This window comes from Solanum stenotomum, chromosome 1, assembly GCF_019186545.1.
Source record: "Solanum stenotomum isolate F172 chromosome 1, ASM1918654v1, whole genome shotgun sequence".
NCBI classification, from domain to species: Eukaryota; Viridiplantae; Streptophyta; class Magnoliopsida; order Solanales; family Solanaceae; genus Solanum; species Solanum stenotomum.
Window position 1 is genome coordinate 86,859,408 of NC_064282.1, and position 18,168 is coordinate 86,877,575.

Below are 18,168 nucleotides of genomic sequence, written 5' to 3' on the forward strand. Positions count from 1 at the left end.
GCAATCTCAGCGGCGTTGGAAAGATATCTCCAAGGGATTTCCAACCATATCAAGAACTTCTCCTAAATCATTCTGAGCTAGGAGTTATGGCCGTTTGAAAATGGCCAAAACTCACTTTCTTAACTTGGACAAAATTTCTAGATTTCCTTATTCTTTCCAAAAAATCAATATTTTCAGATTTTAAACACTTTATAGTTGTTTCTAGGTGCGAGATGTTACAGTATCTCCCCCTTGGGATCATTCGTCCTCGAATGAGCTTTATTTCACTAAGCTAAGGGTAGCAACATGAAGTTCAACACTCAACAAGCAAAAGCAAGTAACAACATGCATACCCATAATTTAGCTAGTACTAAGAAGAGGATAAGTACCTTGATCTAAATTTTTTCCGGATTCAAAGAGATGTGGATATCTCTTTTTCATATCCTCTTCAACTTCCCAAGTAGCTTTTTCAACAAATTGGTTCCTCCAAAGGACTTTCACTGATGTGACCTCCTTTGTTCTCAACTTGCGAACTTGGCGATGTAAAATATGGACCGGAATCTCCTCATAAAATAAGCTATCCTTGATCACAATACTTTCAGTTGGTATGATCAAGGAAGGATCACCCATGCACTTCTTCAACATAGAAATGTGAAACACCGGATGAACCGCAACTAACTCTTGTGGTAGCTCCAACTCATAAGCTATATTGCCCATCCTTTTGGATATTCGATAAGGTCCGATATACCGGGGACTAAGCTTCCCCTTATTACCAAACCTCATAAGACCCTTCATGGGTGAAACGTTTAGATACACCGAATTATCTACTTCAAAATCCAATTCTCTTCTTCTAACATCAGTGTAGGATTTCTGACGACTCTATGCTGTTTTCAATCTCTCTTGAATCACTTTCACCTTCTCTATCACTTGATGCACTAAATTTGGTCCTATCAATCCTACCTCACCAACTTCAAACCATCTAATAGGAGATCTGCATCTTCTCCCGTAAAGAGTTTCCTAAGGAGCCATTTGGATGCTAGAGTGGTAACTATTATTATTAGCAAACTCAATACGAGGTAGGTTATCATCCCAATTACCCTTGAAATAAATCACGCAAGCTGCTTGCCCATCGGTCTGAGAACGAAAAACAATACTCAAGTTCTGAATAGTGCGCTCTGCTTGCCCATCGGTCTGAGAATGAAAAACAATACTCAAGTTCACCTTTGAACCCAAACCTTTCTTACAAGATTTCCAGAACAGTGCAATAAATTGTGCACCCCTATCTGAAATGATGGAGACCAGAACCCCATGAAGTCTTACCACCTCTTGAATATAACGCTTAGCATAATTTTCTGCTGAGTGGGTAGTCTTTACCAACAAAAAATGGGTTGATTTTGTCATTCTATCGACAATCACCCAAATAGAATCATGTTGTCTGCGAGACCTTGGTAAACCTATGATGAAGTCCATATTAATCATATCCCACTTCCATTCTAGAAGCTCTATATTCTTAGCCAAACCACCGGGCCTTTGTTGCTCAACTTTCAATTGTTAGCAATTTGGACACTTAGCAACAAACTCAGTAATGCTTTTCTTCATGCCATTCTACCAATACACTTTTCTCAAATCACGATACATCTTTGTGGAACCCAGATGAATGGAATATCTAGGGCTATGAGCCTCCTCCATGATCCTCTCTTGGAGTCCATCCACCATAGGTACGCACAATCTATCTTGATATCTCAATACACCATCTCCCCCTTGTTCAAAAGCTAATACTATTTGCTTATGAACATTTTCCTTTAAGTCTAGAAAAATGGGATGTTGGTCTTGCGTTTCTTTTACTTCTGACACTAGTGATGATTCAACCGCATTCGTCACCATTATTCCCCCTTCTGTGGAATCCATAAGTCGGACTCCTAAGAGTGCAAGTATATGCACATCCTTAGCTAAATCTATCTTTTATTTCTTAATATGGGTGGTACTACCCATAGATAACCTGCTTAAAGCATCAACAACCACATTAACCTTACCTGAGTGGTAGAGAATCTTCATGCCATAATCCTTGAGTAATTCTAACCACCTCATTTGTCTGAGATTAAGCTCTCTCTGCATGAACACATATTGAAGGCTCTAATGATCCGAGAATATATCAACATGAACACAATACAAATAATGATGTCATATCTTCACAGTGAAAACTACAGAAGCCAACTCTAGATCATCACATTACACCTCAAAGCCTTGAGAGCCTTCTAGTAATGTCAAAACTGGGGCAGTAGTCAACTTCTCTTTCCATTCCTGAAAGCTTTCCTCAAAAACTTCAGACCGTTGAAACTTCGTTGTTTTCTGAGTCAACCTGGTCAAATAAAACCCTTATCTAATAGATCCTTTAACTGCTCTTCCAACTCTTTCAATTCTGCTGGTGCCATTCAATATGGTGGAATAGAGATAGGACGAGTATCTGGAATGATGTCTTACCAAAGTCTATTTCTCTCTCAGGAGGGACTTCGGGTAGGTCGTCAGGAAATACTTCTGGAAACTCTCTTACTATTGGAACTAACTAAATGTGAGGTACTTCAACACTTGAGTCATTAACTCGAACTAAATGATAGACACAACCCTTCGATACTAACTTTCTCGCTTGAAGGTACGAAATGAAACGACCCTTAGGCACAACTGAACTACTTTTCCACTCTAAGACTGGCTCATTTGGAAACTGAAACTTGACTACTCGAGTTCTACAATCAACTGATGCATAACAGGCATGAAGCCAGTCCATACCAAGAATGACATCAAATTCTACCATGTCAATCTCAATTAAATCAGCCATGGTACTCTTGTGAGTGACGAAAATGGGACAATCACAATAGACTCTCTCTATGCTAGAATAGACTCACCAGCAGGTGTAGAAACACTGAACAGTTCACTAAGTCGCTTAGGAATAACATAAAAATTCATAGCAATATAAGGAGTTACAAAGGATGAACTCGCTTCCGGTTCTAGCAAAGCATAAATAGTAAAGTCAAAGACTTCGATCATACTAGTGACAACATCTGGTGAATCCTCTTGCTCTTGGTGACTGTTGATAGCATAAAAGCGGTTTGTTTCCCCGCTAGTACTTGAAGTAGCTCCTTGAGGTGCAGCTCTGTCTACTGGAGCAACTGAAGAATGTTGGGCCTTATTGCCCCTATTACCATTACCTTGCACGATCTCAGGACACTCCCTCATAAACTGACCCTCTTAGCCGCACTTGAAGCAACCTGTCTGCCCATAACGACACTTACTTTGGTTTTTCCTACCACACCTAGCACATGCAGGAGCCTTACTACACCTTGAGGATAGGCAGGTTTAGCTCTTAAACTATAGGAATTACTATTGTACTCACCTTTGTTCTTAGGCGCAGGTGCACTAGCAGATGGTGGAGCAGGTCCCTTCTATTTCTGTAGGAGGGATGACCGGTTGGCCTCACTTTTTTGCTGCTTGAACTCGTCCCCTGATGTCTTAGCCCTCTTATTCTTAAACTCTTCTCTATCATTCAAAAAGGCAATCAATCAGAAAAAAGAAAAAAGATGGAAATAGTGAATCAAGATCTAGATGGATCCCTATCTTTATCTCTATCCACGGAGATACCTATCTATATGGAGAGAGAATCCTCCTTAACCTGTTGTACATGGATCATAAATCTTGCTAGGTCAATATCCCCTATCAGCATAGCTGCCTTGCCTTCCTTTCTTAACTGACGAGACAACTCAGCAACATATAAACTCATCCTGCTCTTCATGTCAGCAACCATCTCCGGAGCATAGCGGGAAAGTTGTGTGAACTTCAGACTGTACTGATGAAGACTCATAGACTCCGGATTAAGAGTGAGAAACTCTTTTATCTTTGCCTCTCGCAATTCACAAGGAAAGAAATGCCCCATGAGAAACATGCATGACATCAAAAACCCTTTTAAGCTCCTCAATGAAGTTTTTCAGATACTCAGTGACACTTGATCCCATGAAGCTTAGTGGGTTCATCCTTAAGAGCTCACGGATCCTTGAAGTATCAACCACTTCATGTCGATTATCTCTCTGCCAAACATGATAGGTCGCAACTGGACTTAACATCCAGATAGCATCACCAAAATCAACATGGTTGATCTCTTCTTGGGTTTGCACTTCTAGGGAATTTGGTAACTCTTGTTCCTAACACTCCTCATAGCTGGACGACCTCTGACTGCTCTTCGTGGAGGCATGATCCTCTTAAAACATGCACAAGCACAAATTAGAAGGACACTTTTAGAAATAAACTCTAACGCACGAAATGAGTATGAATGAAGCGAAGGAATTCCTAAATGTTACAGCCTCCTACTTATAGATGTGGCACGCTTCACACTGATAACTAGGAATCTACAAACATGGCTTCATAGACTCCCTAGGAATCTTGAACCCTGTGCTCTGATATCAAGTTTCTCACGCCCCGAGCCTACACCCAGAGCGAGACTGGCACTTGAAGAACATTGTTGGCCCCAAGTGAACCCTTGGCCTGGCTTTCTGAACTCAGTGGAAGACTTACTCAATAAAATAAGTTTAAGTAGTAACTTAAAGAAATAACATCTTAGCCAAATTGGCAACTTAAGACTCATAGCAAAACATATTTAACACAAAGATGAGAGACTCATAACTAACTGTCTGACTGTCTATGAAGCCTCTATAATACTGAGATGGATGTTAGGACAGTCCCCATAACATCCTAATAAGAAAACCTAGGAAAGCAAATAAAAGAGTCCTCCAAAATGCAAGGAGCCTCACTACTGACTCTGGAGTGCTCGAATAGATCAACGGCGCGCTGGATGCTGATCCTGGTTACCTGCGTCTGCATCATAATAAGATGCAGGCCACCTGGCATCAGTACATTGAATGTACGAGTATGCGAGTTGAAATGCTAAACAGCAACTTAAGCTTGAAAGGAGTAAGTAGGAACACTTACCTTGGCTCTGTATAACTCATGAATAACTGAACTCAATATAAGGCAATAAGAAACATGCAATACATATAGAGCTTGTAAACCAGTGTAAACGACTTAGTTCGTTAAAGATAAGGCAATAACAAATTCAACTTCACTTAAATATAAAAGTACTACAACTTTTGCGGGAGATTATCTAACCGACAACCACCACTATGAGCCCTAGTGATGAAACAACATTTTACCTCACGTTGCCCAAGGACCACCCTATACCTCGCCGTGATATAGGACCTTACTTAACTTAGTGGATCCACTAGCTTAACTTATGTGATCATCTAAACAGTATGACCCGTTAAATCACATGTTGGCTACGTGGTTCTTATGGAGAGTTGAGTTAATATGAACTCGCGTCTCCAATTCGGTGCTCAATACTACTCCCAAAATAAACTTTAGCTCATACGTGTTTTAAACACCTTTTTCTTTAGTTTGAGATAATTGCTCAAAGTTAGCACAAGGGCTCTTTTGAAATCGATGTTCCCTTTACTGAAAACTAGCCCAACGGCTCTTTTGGAAATCATAGTTCCTTTCTTGCTCAAATGTGAAAACATTTATAAACTTCATTGGGAATACTTAGTTCCCCAATAAATTTTGTGAAATGAACTTAACTCTTTACTCTTTACTTTACTTGGAACTTGAGCCTTAAAACAAAGTATAAACATTTAATAAAGACTCCTAAAAATTTAAGAAACTTTGCTTTGACTTGCTTCTTAACTTCTGGACTTGACTCTTAACTTCATTGACTTTGATCTTAACTTTCCTTGAATTGGATTATGGATTCAAGGTTTATGATCTCATGTTTATGGATGAATTCATGATGTTTATATGTACCTTAGATTGTTGGAAGAAGTACGAAAAGGTGGGGAACAAATGGGGAGAACTGGGCGTCCCTGGCACTCTGAGAGCCGCGAGGCGCTAGCCCTCAAACTTCAGAGAAGTCTGGCTGGCGCTCTGGCTGGCGTGACACGCCAGAGCCCAAACTTCAGAGAAGTTTTTGTGGCGCTCTGGCAGGCACGGCGCCCCAACCCTTTTGCCCAGCTACTTTCGACTTTTCTCTTCCGTTCTTCCTCTCTAAACCTCCGTAAATTTCATAGTTCCTTCCCCAAACACTTAGGATAAATTGTACCCTCAATATACAACCAATCTAACTCGAAAAACAACTCAGAAACGTGAATCAACTCACCCCCAAGCATCAACAACTCAACCAACAAGAATTCTACAATTTGTTCTTCAAGAACCTTACTTCTTCAACATGTAAACAACTCAAAACAATTGGATTGAAACAAGTTGGTGTGTGGGCAAACTAACCAAACACGAAAATATCTCACATACCTTAATAGGGATCAACCCCGATGAAATCCACTCGCAAGCTTGGATGATCTTGACGAATTCTTGCCTTTTTCTCCCATTCTTTCTTCCTTTCTCTCTTCTCCAAGCCCTAAGCATTCTTTTATTTTCCAAAACTGATTTAGGTTATGTTTTTACCCTAACAAACTCCTAAAATCAAATTAGGAAATTAATTAGAGAAAAGACTACTTTGCCCTTCCCTAAATCCGGATTGGGACTTTCCTCAATCCAACAGCCCAACTTCCGAAAGGCATATCTCACTCATATGATGCCGAAATCATGCAATATCAGCGGCGTAGGAAACATTTCTCCAATGTCTTTCCAACCATATCCAGAACTGCTCCTAACTCATCCTGAGCTAGGAGTTATGGCCATTTGGAAATGTCCAAAACTCACTTTCTTAACCTAGACAAAATTTCCAAATTTCCTTATTCTTTCAAAAAAATCAATATTTTCATATTTTAAACTCTTTATAGTCGTTTCTAGGTGTGAAATGTTACACCTTGCCATCCATTTTCAAGAAGAAATAATCAACTCGGACAAAATGCAAGTACTTAAGGGACTTGAAATTGTGACCAACAAGACCACACATGCTAAGAAACAAGGTGTACGACACTATTTTCTAGGTATACGTATTTGTAAAAGACATTTTTTTGTGATTCCTTTATTTTAATGTGAATATTAATTGACAGTTATTTTGTTTCACAATTTTTTAGGTGAAATTGAGCCAGATTCCAAATTCACAGCCGAAGATTTCTGTCTGAAGTCCATTGTCTACATAGAAATTTTTTTGAAGACTCAATGTATTCCAATTATTGTTGGAGGGTCAAATTTGTATATTGAAAAACTTGTGGAAGACCCTGTGTTCATGTTCAAATATAAGTATGACAGTTGCTTTATTGAGATTGATGTAGAACAATCAGTCTTGAACCGTAGATTTCTCACGAGGGTTGATGAAATTATCAATGCGGGTAGTTTTTGTTGTTATTTTATATATGAATCAAAATATAATAATGACTATAACTAAAACTTTTCTTATATAGTTTTTTTAATAATACTTTTGGTTTCCAAATATATGTTCACCTAAATAAAACGATTCTTAAATGTATGTTACATGCAGGGCTGGTGGATAAGGTGCAAAAAATTTTCTTTCCAGAAGCAGATTACACCAACGAAATTCGACGGTCCGTTGGTGCCCCTGAAATGGCCAAATATTTAAGGGAATAAAAAAATATTGACGGAGATGACGAATCAAATAAGATGATTCTTCAAGCTTCAATTTCAAGTATCAAGCGTAATACTCGTTTATTAATTTGTAACCAACTTGACAGGATTCAACTATTAATAAATGAGAAAATGTGGCCGGTGCATCATATTATTGCTACTGACATTTTCAACGAAGATAGAAAAGATGTTGTTGACGAAGCATGGAGGAATACTGTTTTGCAACCATGCCTAGATACTGTGAAAAGATTTCTCAAAAATGATGATCACAATATTAGTATTGAGTGTACATAAACAATCATTATCTCTATCTTTTGTTATTTTGTCTCTTGGTCACTTTAATTTTTGACTTATTTTGTACAGTTTGTATCGAACTGCAGATATATATACTATTCTTGTCTGTAAAAATATTGTTATCAATACAGGAAATATTTAAGCTTTATAAAAATATTTATTTTCAAGTCCGATCCAAGCCCAAGCGCCAAGTCCAAATCCATATCCAAGCCTTTGATACTTAATATATTTCAATAAAAATACTTACTTACACAATTACATGAGATTATTCTTAATGTCAAGGTAATAGAGTCGAAAAATAAACGACATAAATGTTTGGGAAGATTCTAACCTTAAAGAACTTTAAAGAATAAAATTCTTAGCTCCAAATTTTAAAATTGTTACATAGACAAAGAAGAGAAAATAATAAATTTGCAATCTATCGGTAAGGATCATTTAAGGAAATATATTCTACCTAATTCAATCACGATGATGGAAGCTTCATTCAATAAAACATTTATCTATTATTACATGCTACACAAGAAAATATAAATAATTGTAATTGAAATAGTTATCCTAAAATTATTTTAAGATCCAATCCAACCCCAGGCGCCAAGTCCAAATCCAAGTCCAAGTCTATATACTAATATAAATACGTACTTACACAATTACATGGGATCATTCTTAATGTCAAGGTAATAGAGTGAAAAAATAAAATACTACAAAAGTGTGGGAAGATTCTAACCTTAAAAAATTTTAAAGAATAAAATTCTTAACTCCATATATAACATTGTTACATAAACAAAGAAGAGCAAATAATAAATTTGCAATCTATCGGTAACGATCATTTAACAAAATATATTCTACCTATTTCAATCACGATGATGGAAGCTTCATTCAATAAAATATTTAACTATTATTACATGATGCACAAGTAAATATAAATAATTGTAATTGAAATATTTATCGATAATTGTTCCTTCCGTTCTAATTGAATTACACTTAACACTTATGACGTGTTGTTAAATAGTGTATGAATTGACGCATTATCACTTGAATGTATTTCTTCAGAAATATTATTGAGTTCTTTTTACAATCCTTTTGAAATCCATATTTTCGCCAATCTTGTATGTGATCTCATAACAATGTGCATCTAGAAACTTCATCCTAAAATTATTTAAGCCTAATCACCCAAATTCATTTTGACGTATCTATAGGTTTTTTTTCAACAATTATTCTTATCCTAAAAGATATTTTTTAAAAAAATTTTAGTATATACCATTTCATAAGTTCATAATCACATTTTTACTATAAATGCCTTGTTATATGCGATCTCCAAATAATGTATATTTGATAACTTTATCCTAAAATTATTTACTTGTAATTACCAAAATTCCAGTTGACATATCTATACATTTTTCAAAAGTCATTGATCTTGTCCTAAAAGATATCAGTATTTCTGAATATGGTATGATAATTAATAAGTCCACAAATACATATTACTATAAATACCCAATGCAATCTCTTTCATAACCACCATCAAGAAAAATATATTATTGTACATAGTTTACTACATCTCAAGCAAGGTTTCTACTTATTAACTTTATATTATAAGATTTTATAATGTATGAGTGTATGCATGAGTGGTTTTTATTATGACTCGAAAGGTCATTTTTAGAAATTTGGATTATTCATTTAACTTGAGTTAATTAATTGATGGGTAATTTTAGATAATTGACAGTTAATGGGCTAAAGTGACCATTAATTTAAAACCCTATGCCATTAGCCCCACGTATTAGAAATAAGTTAGTAGGGTTTATCAGTTTTAATACATAATTATTTTTTAAAAGAAAAGAAAAACTAGGTCGAGATGCTTTACCTGTTGCGCCATTGGCACGAGATCTACCATCAGGTAATATAGCCCCTTTAAGCTTCAACCTTTAATATGTATTATACCTATACTTTCAATAATTGTTGTCGTATATACTAAATGGATGAAGGAAGAAAAAATCAATTTGTTGAGGACTAGTGTTATTGGACAATAATGGGCATAATGACGGTGTAATTATGAGCATATGATTAGGGGTTTAGTGATATAATATAGCAGCTATGAATTAAAGTTAAGGGGAAAAAGTTTGAGGAAACAAAATATTATCAAGACTTTAGGGAAATTCTCTTCTCTGTTGATATATTTTTACACCCATTTCTTTTATGCTTCATTGTTGTTTCCTTAAGGATGGCTTAACCTCTAAAATAAAGAGTATTTAGTGTCTGATTCTACTTGATCTAGGTGAATATGGAGTAGCTGAGTTATATGTTATTACTCTTAAAGTATAATACGCAAATTCATAGAAAGAGATTTTTATAAATTTTAAGTTACAATGTCAGTTCATTAAAGGCTTGGTTAATTAGTGTGTAGCAAAAACTTAAAACTTATTTAGACTCTACGTATATATGGGTCAACTGATTTTAATAAAATCCCAGGTTTGCCTTTATGGGTTTAGATTTATAGATTGGGTACGAGTTTTTGGGTCTAGGCCAGACCTATAGTAATTTGAGTGTGGTTAGTTTCGAAATCTTATTGTGATTATTAATGTGAATAGATTGCTTTGAGTTGGAAGTTCAACGAAAGGGACGACTCAATTCTCGGAGTGATTGTCTGACTATTTGAGGCAAGTAGATTTCTAAACCCTTGTTAAGTGTATGGAATTCGTGTATTTCCTTGTGANAACGAAAGGGAAGACTCAATTCTCGGAGTGATTGTCTGACTATTTGAGGCAAGTAGATTTCTAAACCCTTGTTAAGTGTATGGAATTCGTGTATTTCCTTGTGATATGTGTTTGGGGGTAAGACTTGGTGATGGTTGACTTGCACATATTGATTATTTTCTAATGGTGAAAAAAGGGTAATAAAAGGCAATTTGTTTAATTGTTGATGTGTGATGTTTGAGACTGGGTTGAAAGGCTTGTTGTATCACGGTTGTATTGTTGTGAATTGTGCAATGTTATGAAAATGGTCATCTCCTCATTATTTGTGTGAACATGTCATCTGCATTGTTCTGAGACATGGTTGTGACAAGTGTTATGTGAATTGAGAAAGAATAAGTAATTAAAGAGGATGTACCATTTCGAGGGACGTATCGCGTGCCGCGATGGATACTATATTTCTAGGGACGTGTCGCACACCGCGACAAATACTATATTTCGAGGGACGTATCGCGCGCCGTGATGGTTACTATTATCGAGGGTCGTATCGCACGCTGCGATGGATGCATGAACAGATATGTCCCCCATGGGTCCCGGACTAAGAGACAACGGGTGTGTATCACTAGGTCAGGCATGCATCACTATACTTGACATTGCATTCCATTGCATTGCACATATTTATCATTATTGAACTTGATATTTTGTTTTGCTGATCTTGTGAGTGCCTTTCTGTGGAACTTTGATTGGTGAATATTGAGCCTGTTGTTGAGAATATGTAATTGTTAGAGTGTTGTTGTTGAGATATGTGCTATGTGAATTGTGAACTGTTAGGTTGGGCTGATTTCAAGCAGGTTGTAGTCGTGGAGATTGTAATTGATGAATATTGAGCTTGTTGTTGAGGATATGTAATTGTTAGAGTGTTGTTGTTGAGATATCTGCTATGTGAATTGTGAACTATTAGGTTGTGATGATTTTATGCATGTTGTAGTTGTAGAGGTTCGGTTGGGGTGTAAGGAGTACCCGTATTCTATCCCCTTAGCTTGTGTTCAGAGGTTTACTTGCGGAGTACCGCGTGGTTTGGTACTCACCCTTTGCTACTACATTTTTTTTGTAGGTTACTAGCCCGGACCTTTGTGATATTTTCTCTCCTCCTTGTCTGAGGCTTCTTGTGGAGGTTTGTGAGGTAGCTGCTTGTCATTTCAGCGGACCTTCTTTCTTCTTAATCAGGATCTTCTTCTATTCTAGAAACAATGTCATTTGAGACTTGTGTTTTTCTTTTGAATATGTTGTAATACTTTAGAGGCTTGTACAGGTGACAACCAGATTTTGGGGGAATTTTTGAGTTTATTATAAAAATTTTCCGCATTTTATTGTAATGGTTGAGTTTTAGGCTGACTTGTCTTGGTGGGTTAAGACGACTGTCATCATGTCCATTTTTGGGTATATAACAATTCATAAGTTCATAATCACATTTTTACTATAAATGCCCAGTTATATGCGATCTCCTAACAATGTACATTTGATAACTTTATCCTAAAATTATTTACTTGTCATTACCAAATTCCAGTTGACATATCTATACATTTTTCAAAAGTCATTGATCTTATCCTAAAAGATATCAGTATTTCTAAATATGGTATTATAATTAATAAGTCCACAAATACATTTTACTATAAATGATCAATGAAATCTCTTTCATAACCACCATCAAGAAAAATATATTATTTTACAAAGTTTATTACATCTCAAGAAATGTTTCTACTTATTAACTTTATATATATAAGATATTTTAATATATGAGTGTATGTATAAGTGATTTTCATGAGATTATTTACTATTTTAAACTAATTATTATTATAATTTTATTTTATGTGTAGCTAAAATGAATACTTTCATCGCAACAACAACAACAACAAAGTGGTGTTCATAATGGGAGCAACAGGAACGGGAAAATCTCGTCTCTTTGTTGTCCTTGCCACCCATTTTCGAGGAGAAATAATCAACTCGGACAAAATGCAAGTATATAAGGGACTTGAAATCGTGACCAACATGATCACACACGCTGAGAAACAAGGTGTACGACACTATTTGATAGGTATACATATTTTAAAAAGACAATTTGTTTGTGATTCCATTATTTTAATGTGAATATTAATTGACAGTTATTTTGTTTCACAATTTTTTAGGTGAAATTGAGCCAGATTTCAACTTCACGGTCGAATATTTCTATTTGAAGTCCATTGTCTACATAGAAATTTTTTTGAAGACTCAATTTGTTCCAATTATTGTTGGAGGGTCAAATTCGTATATTGAAAATTGTGGAAGACCCTGTGTTCATGTTCAAATATAAGTATGACAGTTGCTTTATTTGGATTGATGTTGAGCAATCAGTCTTGAACGATAGAGTTGACATGAGGGTTGATGAAATGGTCAATGCAGGTAGTTTTTGTAGTTATTTTATATATGAATCAAAATATAATGACTCTAGCTAAAACTTTTCTTATATAGTTTTCTTAATATTACTTTTGGTTTTCAAATATATGTTCACCTAAATAAAGGTATTCTTAAATTTATGTTGCATGCAGGGATGGTGGATAAGGTGCGGCAAATTTTCATTCCAGATGCAGATTACCACAAAGGAATCCGACTATCCATTGGTGTACCAGAAATGGTCAAATATTGTAATGACCCTCCAGGTCATTTTTAAATTAAAGAATTATTTCCCTCGTATAGAGCATTCCTGTAGCGACCCCAAGTCATTTATGACTTGCTGGCACTGACTGTTCGGTCGCCTGGTCGTTCGTTTGGGTTTTAGGCCCGTTTCCCTGTTTTGGAGATTTTTATAACTTGAAAAGTTGACTTTGGTCAACCTTCTTGGAAGACGTGCTCAGATGAAAATTCTGACAGCTAGGTTAGCTTCGGAAGATCGATTTTGGTCTAGAACGACCCTTTGTTCACTTCCCGAGACTTTAGATAGCAATTGTGGAATCTGGCTCAAATGATACTGGGTGTGGGACCCACTTTTCGTCGAAGCGAGCTCCAAATGGAAATTCCGCCTTCACCATTGAGTCCGAAATATCATTTCCAATCAGATTCCATATAAGGTTTGTATTTTTCCGACTCCGAACGAGTCCGAAACATCGAAATTTAAGTTTGGAGGGTTGTAAAATTTTGACGCGGCGGTGACGTGGCAGAGCCACGTGACGACACGTGGCAGAGGTGGAAATTTCCAGATTTTTAAGAACGAATTTCGTCCAAATTTTTGTTCAACTTCAAATTGAGATTGCTCCTTCATTTTTAATCCAAATTAAGTGATTCAAAAGGCAAACTTCAAGAGAATTTCGAGGGGAATCTAGCGGTGATCTCGAAAACGCGAGGGGAGGCTTCGTTGAGGTAAGAAATCAATTTTTAGCCACTGCCAGTGTGATTTTCGGATGTTTTGTTGTTGAATTTTTGAAATGTGAGATCTTGATCATCGTAAGTCCGTTTTGAGTCATTCTTGTGGCTAACTTGTAGAGTTTTTCGCAAGGATCGTCGTGGTATAATCTGTTTGGGTTGAAAGGGTCTCGTTTTTCCGGAAATTGATGATGAAAGGGCTGTCCTTTTTAATTATTGTGGCTGATTTGCGGTGTTGTGGGCATCTGTTTGTGCTAAAATTTTGGGATATTAGTTTAGTAAGGTAGTTGGGACGTTTCCACGGATTCGATTTTGAGATTCTAAGTGTGGGCCCCACAATCCCGTTTTAGACCCGATTTTGGGTCCGTCTCCGAAAAATATAATTTTAGTGTCAATATATTCGTAATGACGAGGTGATTAACCTTTTGTTAGTGGGGAAGCATTTGGAGACCGTTCGGAGAGGAAAAGATCCGGTACCGTGAGTTGGAGCACGCGTGATCGGCTTTCAGGTAGGCTATGGTTTTCTCTCGTGAGATTGAGCATGTTTAGGCAATTGTTTATTGATTTGCTTGAGTATGGAGGGGTTCGGGTGTCGAGCATGCTAAATTTCTATAATTCCTGCCTTAGACCTTATTTCGGGAAAGTGTTGGATTATGACAGCATGTCTCTTGATATTATTGAATAGCCATATCTGGTGGTGTATATGATAATATTGATTTGAAGTATGTTTGGCCTTAGTCTAGGCTTAGACTAGTGTTGCCATAGACTTGCGAGATTTCGGATGTCGTTGGGCAGTAGAACTTTTTCCGACGTCGTTTCGGACGGTTAGCTCCTTGTAGACTGATATAGCAGACTTGAGTCTGATAGTCGGTAACTCAGCTTATGACCTTGTATCCATAATGCCCTGCTTTTATATCGGCTACAAATACCCGGTTAAAGTCCGTGGTCTAGCTTACTCATTATTGGATACTTCCTCGGCGATTTGGGGTATATGAGGGTCGGACTAAAAGGATTATTTATGGTAATCGGTTTGGTGATATTTCCCGCGACGGATGGTTGGATATTGATTCTTAGCTACAGTACCCGGTTAGAGTCCGTGGTCCAGCTTACTTTTTCCAGGCTTAGCTACAGTACCCGGTTCGAGTCCGTGGTCCAGCTTACCTGTGATCTGGTTTCAGCTACAGTACCCGGTTAGAGTCCGTGGTCCAGCTCATTTATGTCCAGGTTTAGCTACAGTACCCGGTTCGAGTCCGTGGTCCAGCTTACCTGTGATCTGGTTTCAGCTACAGTACCCGGTTAGAGTCCGTGGTCCAGCTCATTTATGTCCAGGCTTAGCTACAGTACCCGGTTCGAGTCCGTGGTCCAGCTTACCTGTGATCTGGTTTCAGCTACAGTACCCGGTTAGAGTCCGTGGTCCAGCTCATTTATGTCCAGGCTTAGCTACAGTACCCGGTTCGAGTCCGTGGTCCAGCTTACCTGTGATCTGGTTTCAGCTACAGTACCCGGTTAGAGTCCGTGGTCCAGCTCATTTATGTCCAGGCTTAGCTACAGTACCCGGTTCGAGTCCGTGGTCCAGCTTACCTGTGATCTGGTTTCAGCTACAGTACCCGGTTAGAGTCCGTGGTCCAGCTCATTTATGTCCAGGCTTAGCTACAGTACCCGGTTCGAGTCCGTGGTCCAGCTTACCTGTGATCTGGTTTCAGCTACAGTACCCGGTTAGAGTCCGTGGTCCAGCTCATTTATGTCCAGGCTTAGCTACAGTACCCGGTTCGAGTCCGTGGTCCAGCTTACCTGTGATCTGGTTTCAGCTACAGTACCCGGTTAGAGTCCGTGGTCCAGCTCATTTATGTCCAGGCTTAGCTACAGTACCCGGTTCGAGTCCGTGGTCCAGCTTACCTGTGATCTGATTTTGGCTACAGCACCCGGTTCGAGTCCGTGGTCCAGCCCACCCGTGCCCGACCTTTGGCTACAGCACCCGGTTCGAGTCCGTGGTCCAGCCCATATAGGTTGACTCATTAGCTATAGTACCCGGTTCGAGTCCGTGGTCCAGCTTGCACGTGGTGTATTCCCAATTCCTCACTAAAGCTTCAGTTTAGTCTTGATTACTCTCATCTGCAGGTTGAGGTTTTGGAGGTTGGAGAGATTCCGGTTAAAGTCCGGGACGTAATGAGATCTTGGAATATGATTGGGAATGGTTCAGTTACAAGTCCGGAAATTGGTAATATTGTGATAGACCTTCTAGCTCCATTATTTTACTTCAACTGTCGGTCCATCTGCCGGGCTTATGGGGGTCCGTGCAGGTGGTTTCTTTTATTGTGCACGAGCGTACCCGTCGGGTTTATGGGAGCCCGGCGGAGTTAGTTAGATTGCTTGTCTTTGTTGCCTGTACGCTCGTGTACATACCCCCCATTTACTACTCTTTGCACTTGATGTGACCCTTTATTCGCATTTCAGTTTACTTTTGCTTATCTTGCTCAGTCGGCCGATGATGCCTACTGGGTACCTGTTGTTTTGGTACTCATGCTACGCTCTGCATCTATTTTGTGATGCAGGTCCGAGCACTAGTAGCCAGCGTTGATCGAGCTTGGAGTAGACTTATCCGGAGACGGGGGTGAGCACACGGCGTTTTGTACTATTTCAGTCTCCATCTGTATATATAGACTTGTCTTTTTCCTTTCGAGACAGTCCAGTCTCTGTTGTCCAGTTTTGGGACTTGTACTCATTTTGTAGTAGCTCTGTACTAGTGACTTCCAGGTTCTGGGAGGGATCTTTATTTGTATATATGTTTTTGGTTTGCTTCCGCTTGTTTATATTGTTATTTGCCTACTCTTGTTTAATTTCTACCCTCAGATCCATTACTTGTTGTTCCGGGTTGCGGGTTGCGGGTTGGCTTACCTGCTGGTGGGTTATAGTAGGTGCCATCATGACTTGATAAATCGGGTCGTGACAAATATTTAAGGGAAGAAAAAAAAATAGACGGAGATGATGAATCAAAGAAGATGATTCTTCAACCTTCAATTTGAAGTATCAAGCGTAATACTCGTATATTAATTTTTAACCAACTTGACAAGATTCAACGATTAATAAATGAGAAAATGTGGTCGGTGCATCATATTATTGCTAATGACGTTTTCAAAGAAGATAGAAAAGAAGTTGTTGACGAAGCATGGAGGTATACTGCTTTGCCACCATGCCTAGATATGAAAATATTTCTCAAAAATAATGATCACAATATTAGTTTTGAGTGTACATAAACTATCATTATCTCAATCTTCTGTTATATGGTCTCTTGGTCACTTTAATTTTTGACCTATTTTGGATAGTTTGTAACGAACTACAGTTATATATATACTATTCTTGTAAGTAAAAACATTGTTATTTATAGAGCAAATATTTAAGATATATAAAAATATTTATTTTAAGGTCCAATCCAAGCCCAAGCGCCAAGTCCAAGCCCAAGTCAAAGTCTTTGATATTTAATATATATTAATATAAATAAACACTTACACAATTACGTGAGATCATTCTTAATGTCAAGGTAATAGAGTGAAAAAATATATATAACTATAAATGTTTGGGATTATTCTAACTTTAAAGGATTTTAAAGAATAAAATTCTTAACTCCAAATTTAAAATTGTTACAAAGACAAAGAAGAGAAAATAATAAATTTACAATCTATCGGTAACGATCATTTAAGGAAATATATTCTACCTAATTCAATCACGATGACAGAAGCTTCATTCAATTGAGTTCTTTTTAAAATCCTTTTGAAATCCAGGTAGTTTTTGTAGTTATTTTATATATGAATCAAAATATAATAATGACTCTAACTAAAACTTTTCTTATATAGTTTTCTTAATAATACTTTTGGTTTCCAAATATATGTTCACCTAAATAAAACTATTCTTAAATTTTTGTTGTATGCACGGCTGGTGAATGAGGTGTGGCAAATTTTCATTCCAGATGCAAATTACACCAAAGGAATCCGACAGTCCATTTGTATCCATGAAATGACCAAATATTTAAGGGAAGAAAAACATATAGACAGAGATGATGAATCGAAGAAGTTGATTCTTCATGCTTCAATTTCAAGTATCAAGGGTAATACTCGTATATTAATTTTTAACCAACTTGACAAGATTCAACGATTAATAAATGAGAAAATGTGGTCGGTGCATCATATTATTGCTAATGGCGTTTTCAAAGAAGATAGAAAAGAAGTTGTTGACGAAGCAT

General features: G+C 37.4%; 1 protein-coding gene and 1 long non-coding RNA gene across 2 annotated transcripts; one reads left to right on the forward strand and one right to left on the reverse strand.

Moving 5' to 3' along the window:
* Positions 1-996: 996 nt before the first annotated feature.
* Positions 997-3,210, reverse strand: LOC125858186 (uncharacterized). Its single transcript, XM_049537891.1, has 3 exons — positions 3,102-3,210; positions 2,880-2,981; positions 997-1,262 (listed from the first exon to the last, which is right to left on the reverse strand). Exons 1-3 carry the CDS (start codon positions 3,208-3,210, stop codon positions 997-999), a joined length of 477 nt encoding a protein of 158 aa, XP_049393848.1.
* A 10,589-nt stretch (positions 3,211-13,799) lies between these two features.
* On the forward strand, positions 13,800-16,727 carry LOC125864627 (uncharacterized). Its single transcript, XR_007446250.1, has 3 exons — positions 13,800-13,928; positions 14,364-14,440; positions 16,484-16,727. It is a non-coding gene; the product is annotated as an uncharacterized LOC125864627 (long non-coding RNA).
* Positions 16,728-18,168: the final 1,441 nt, after the last annotated feature.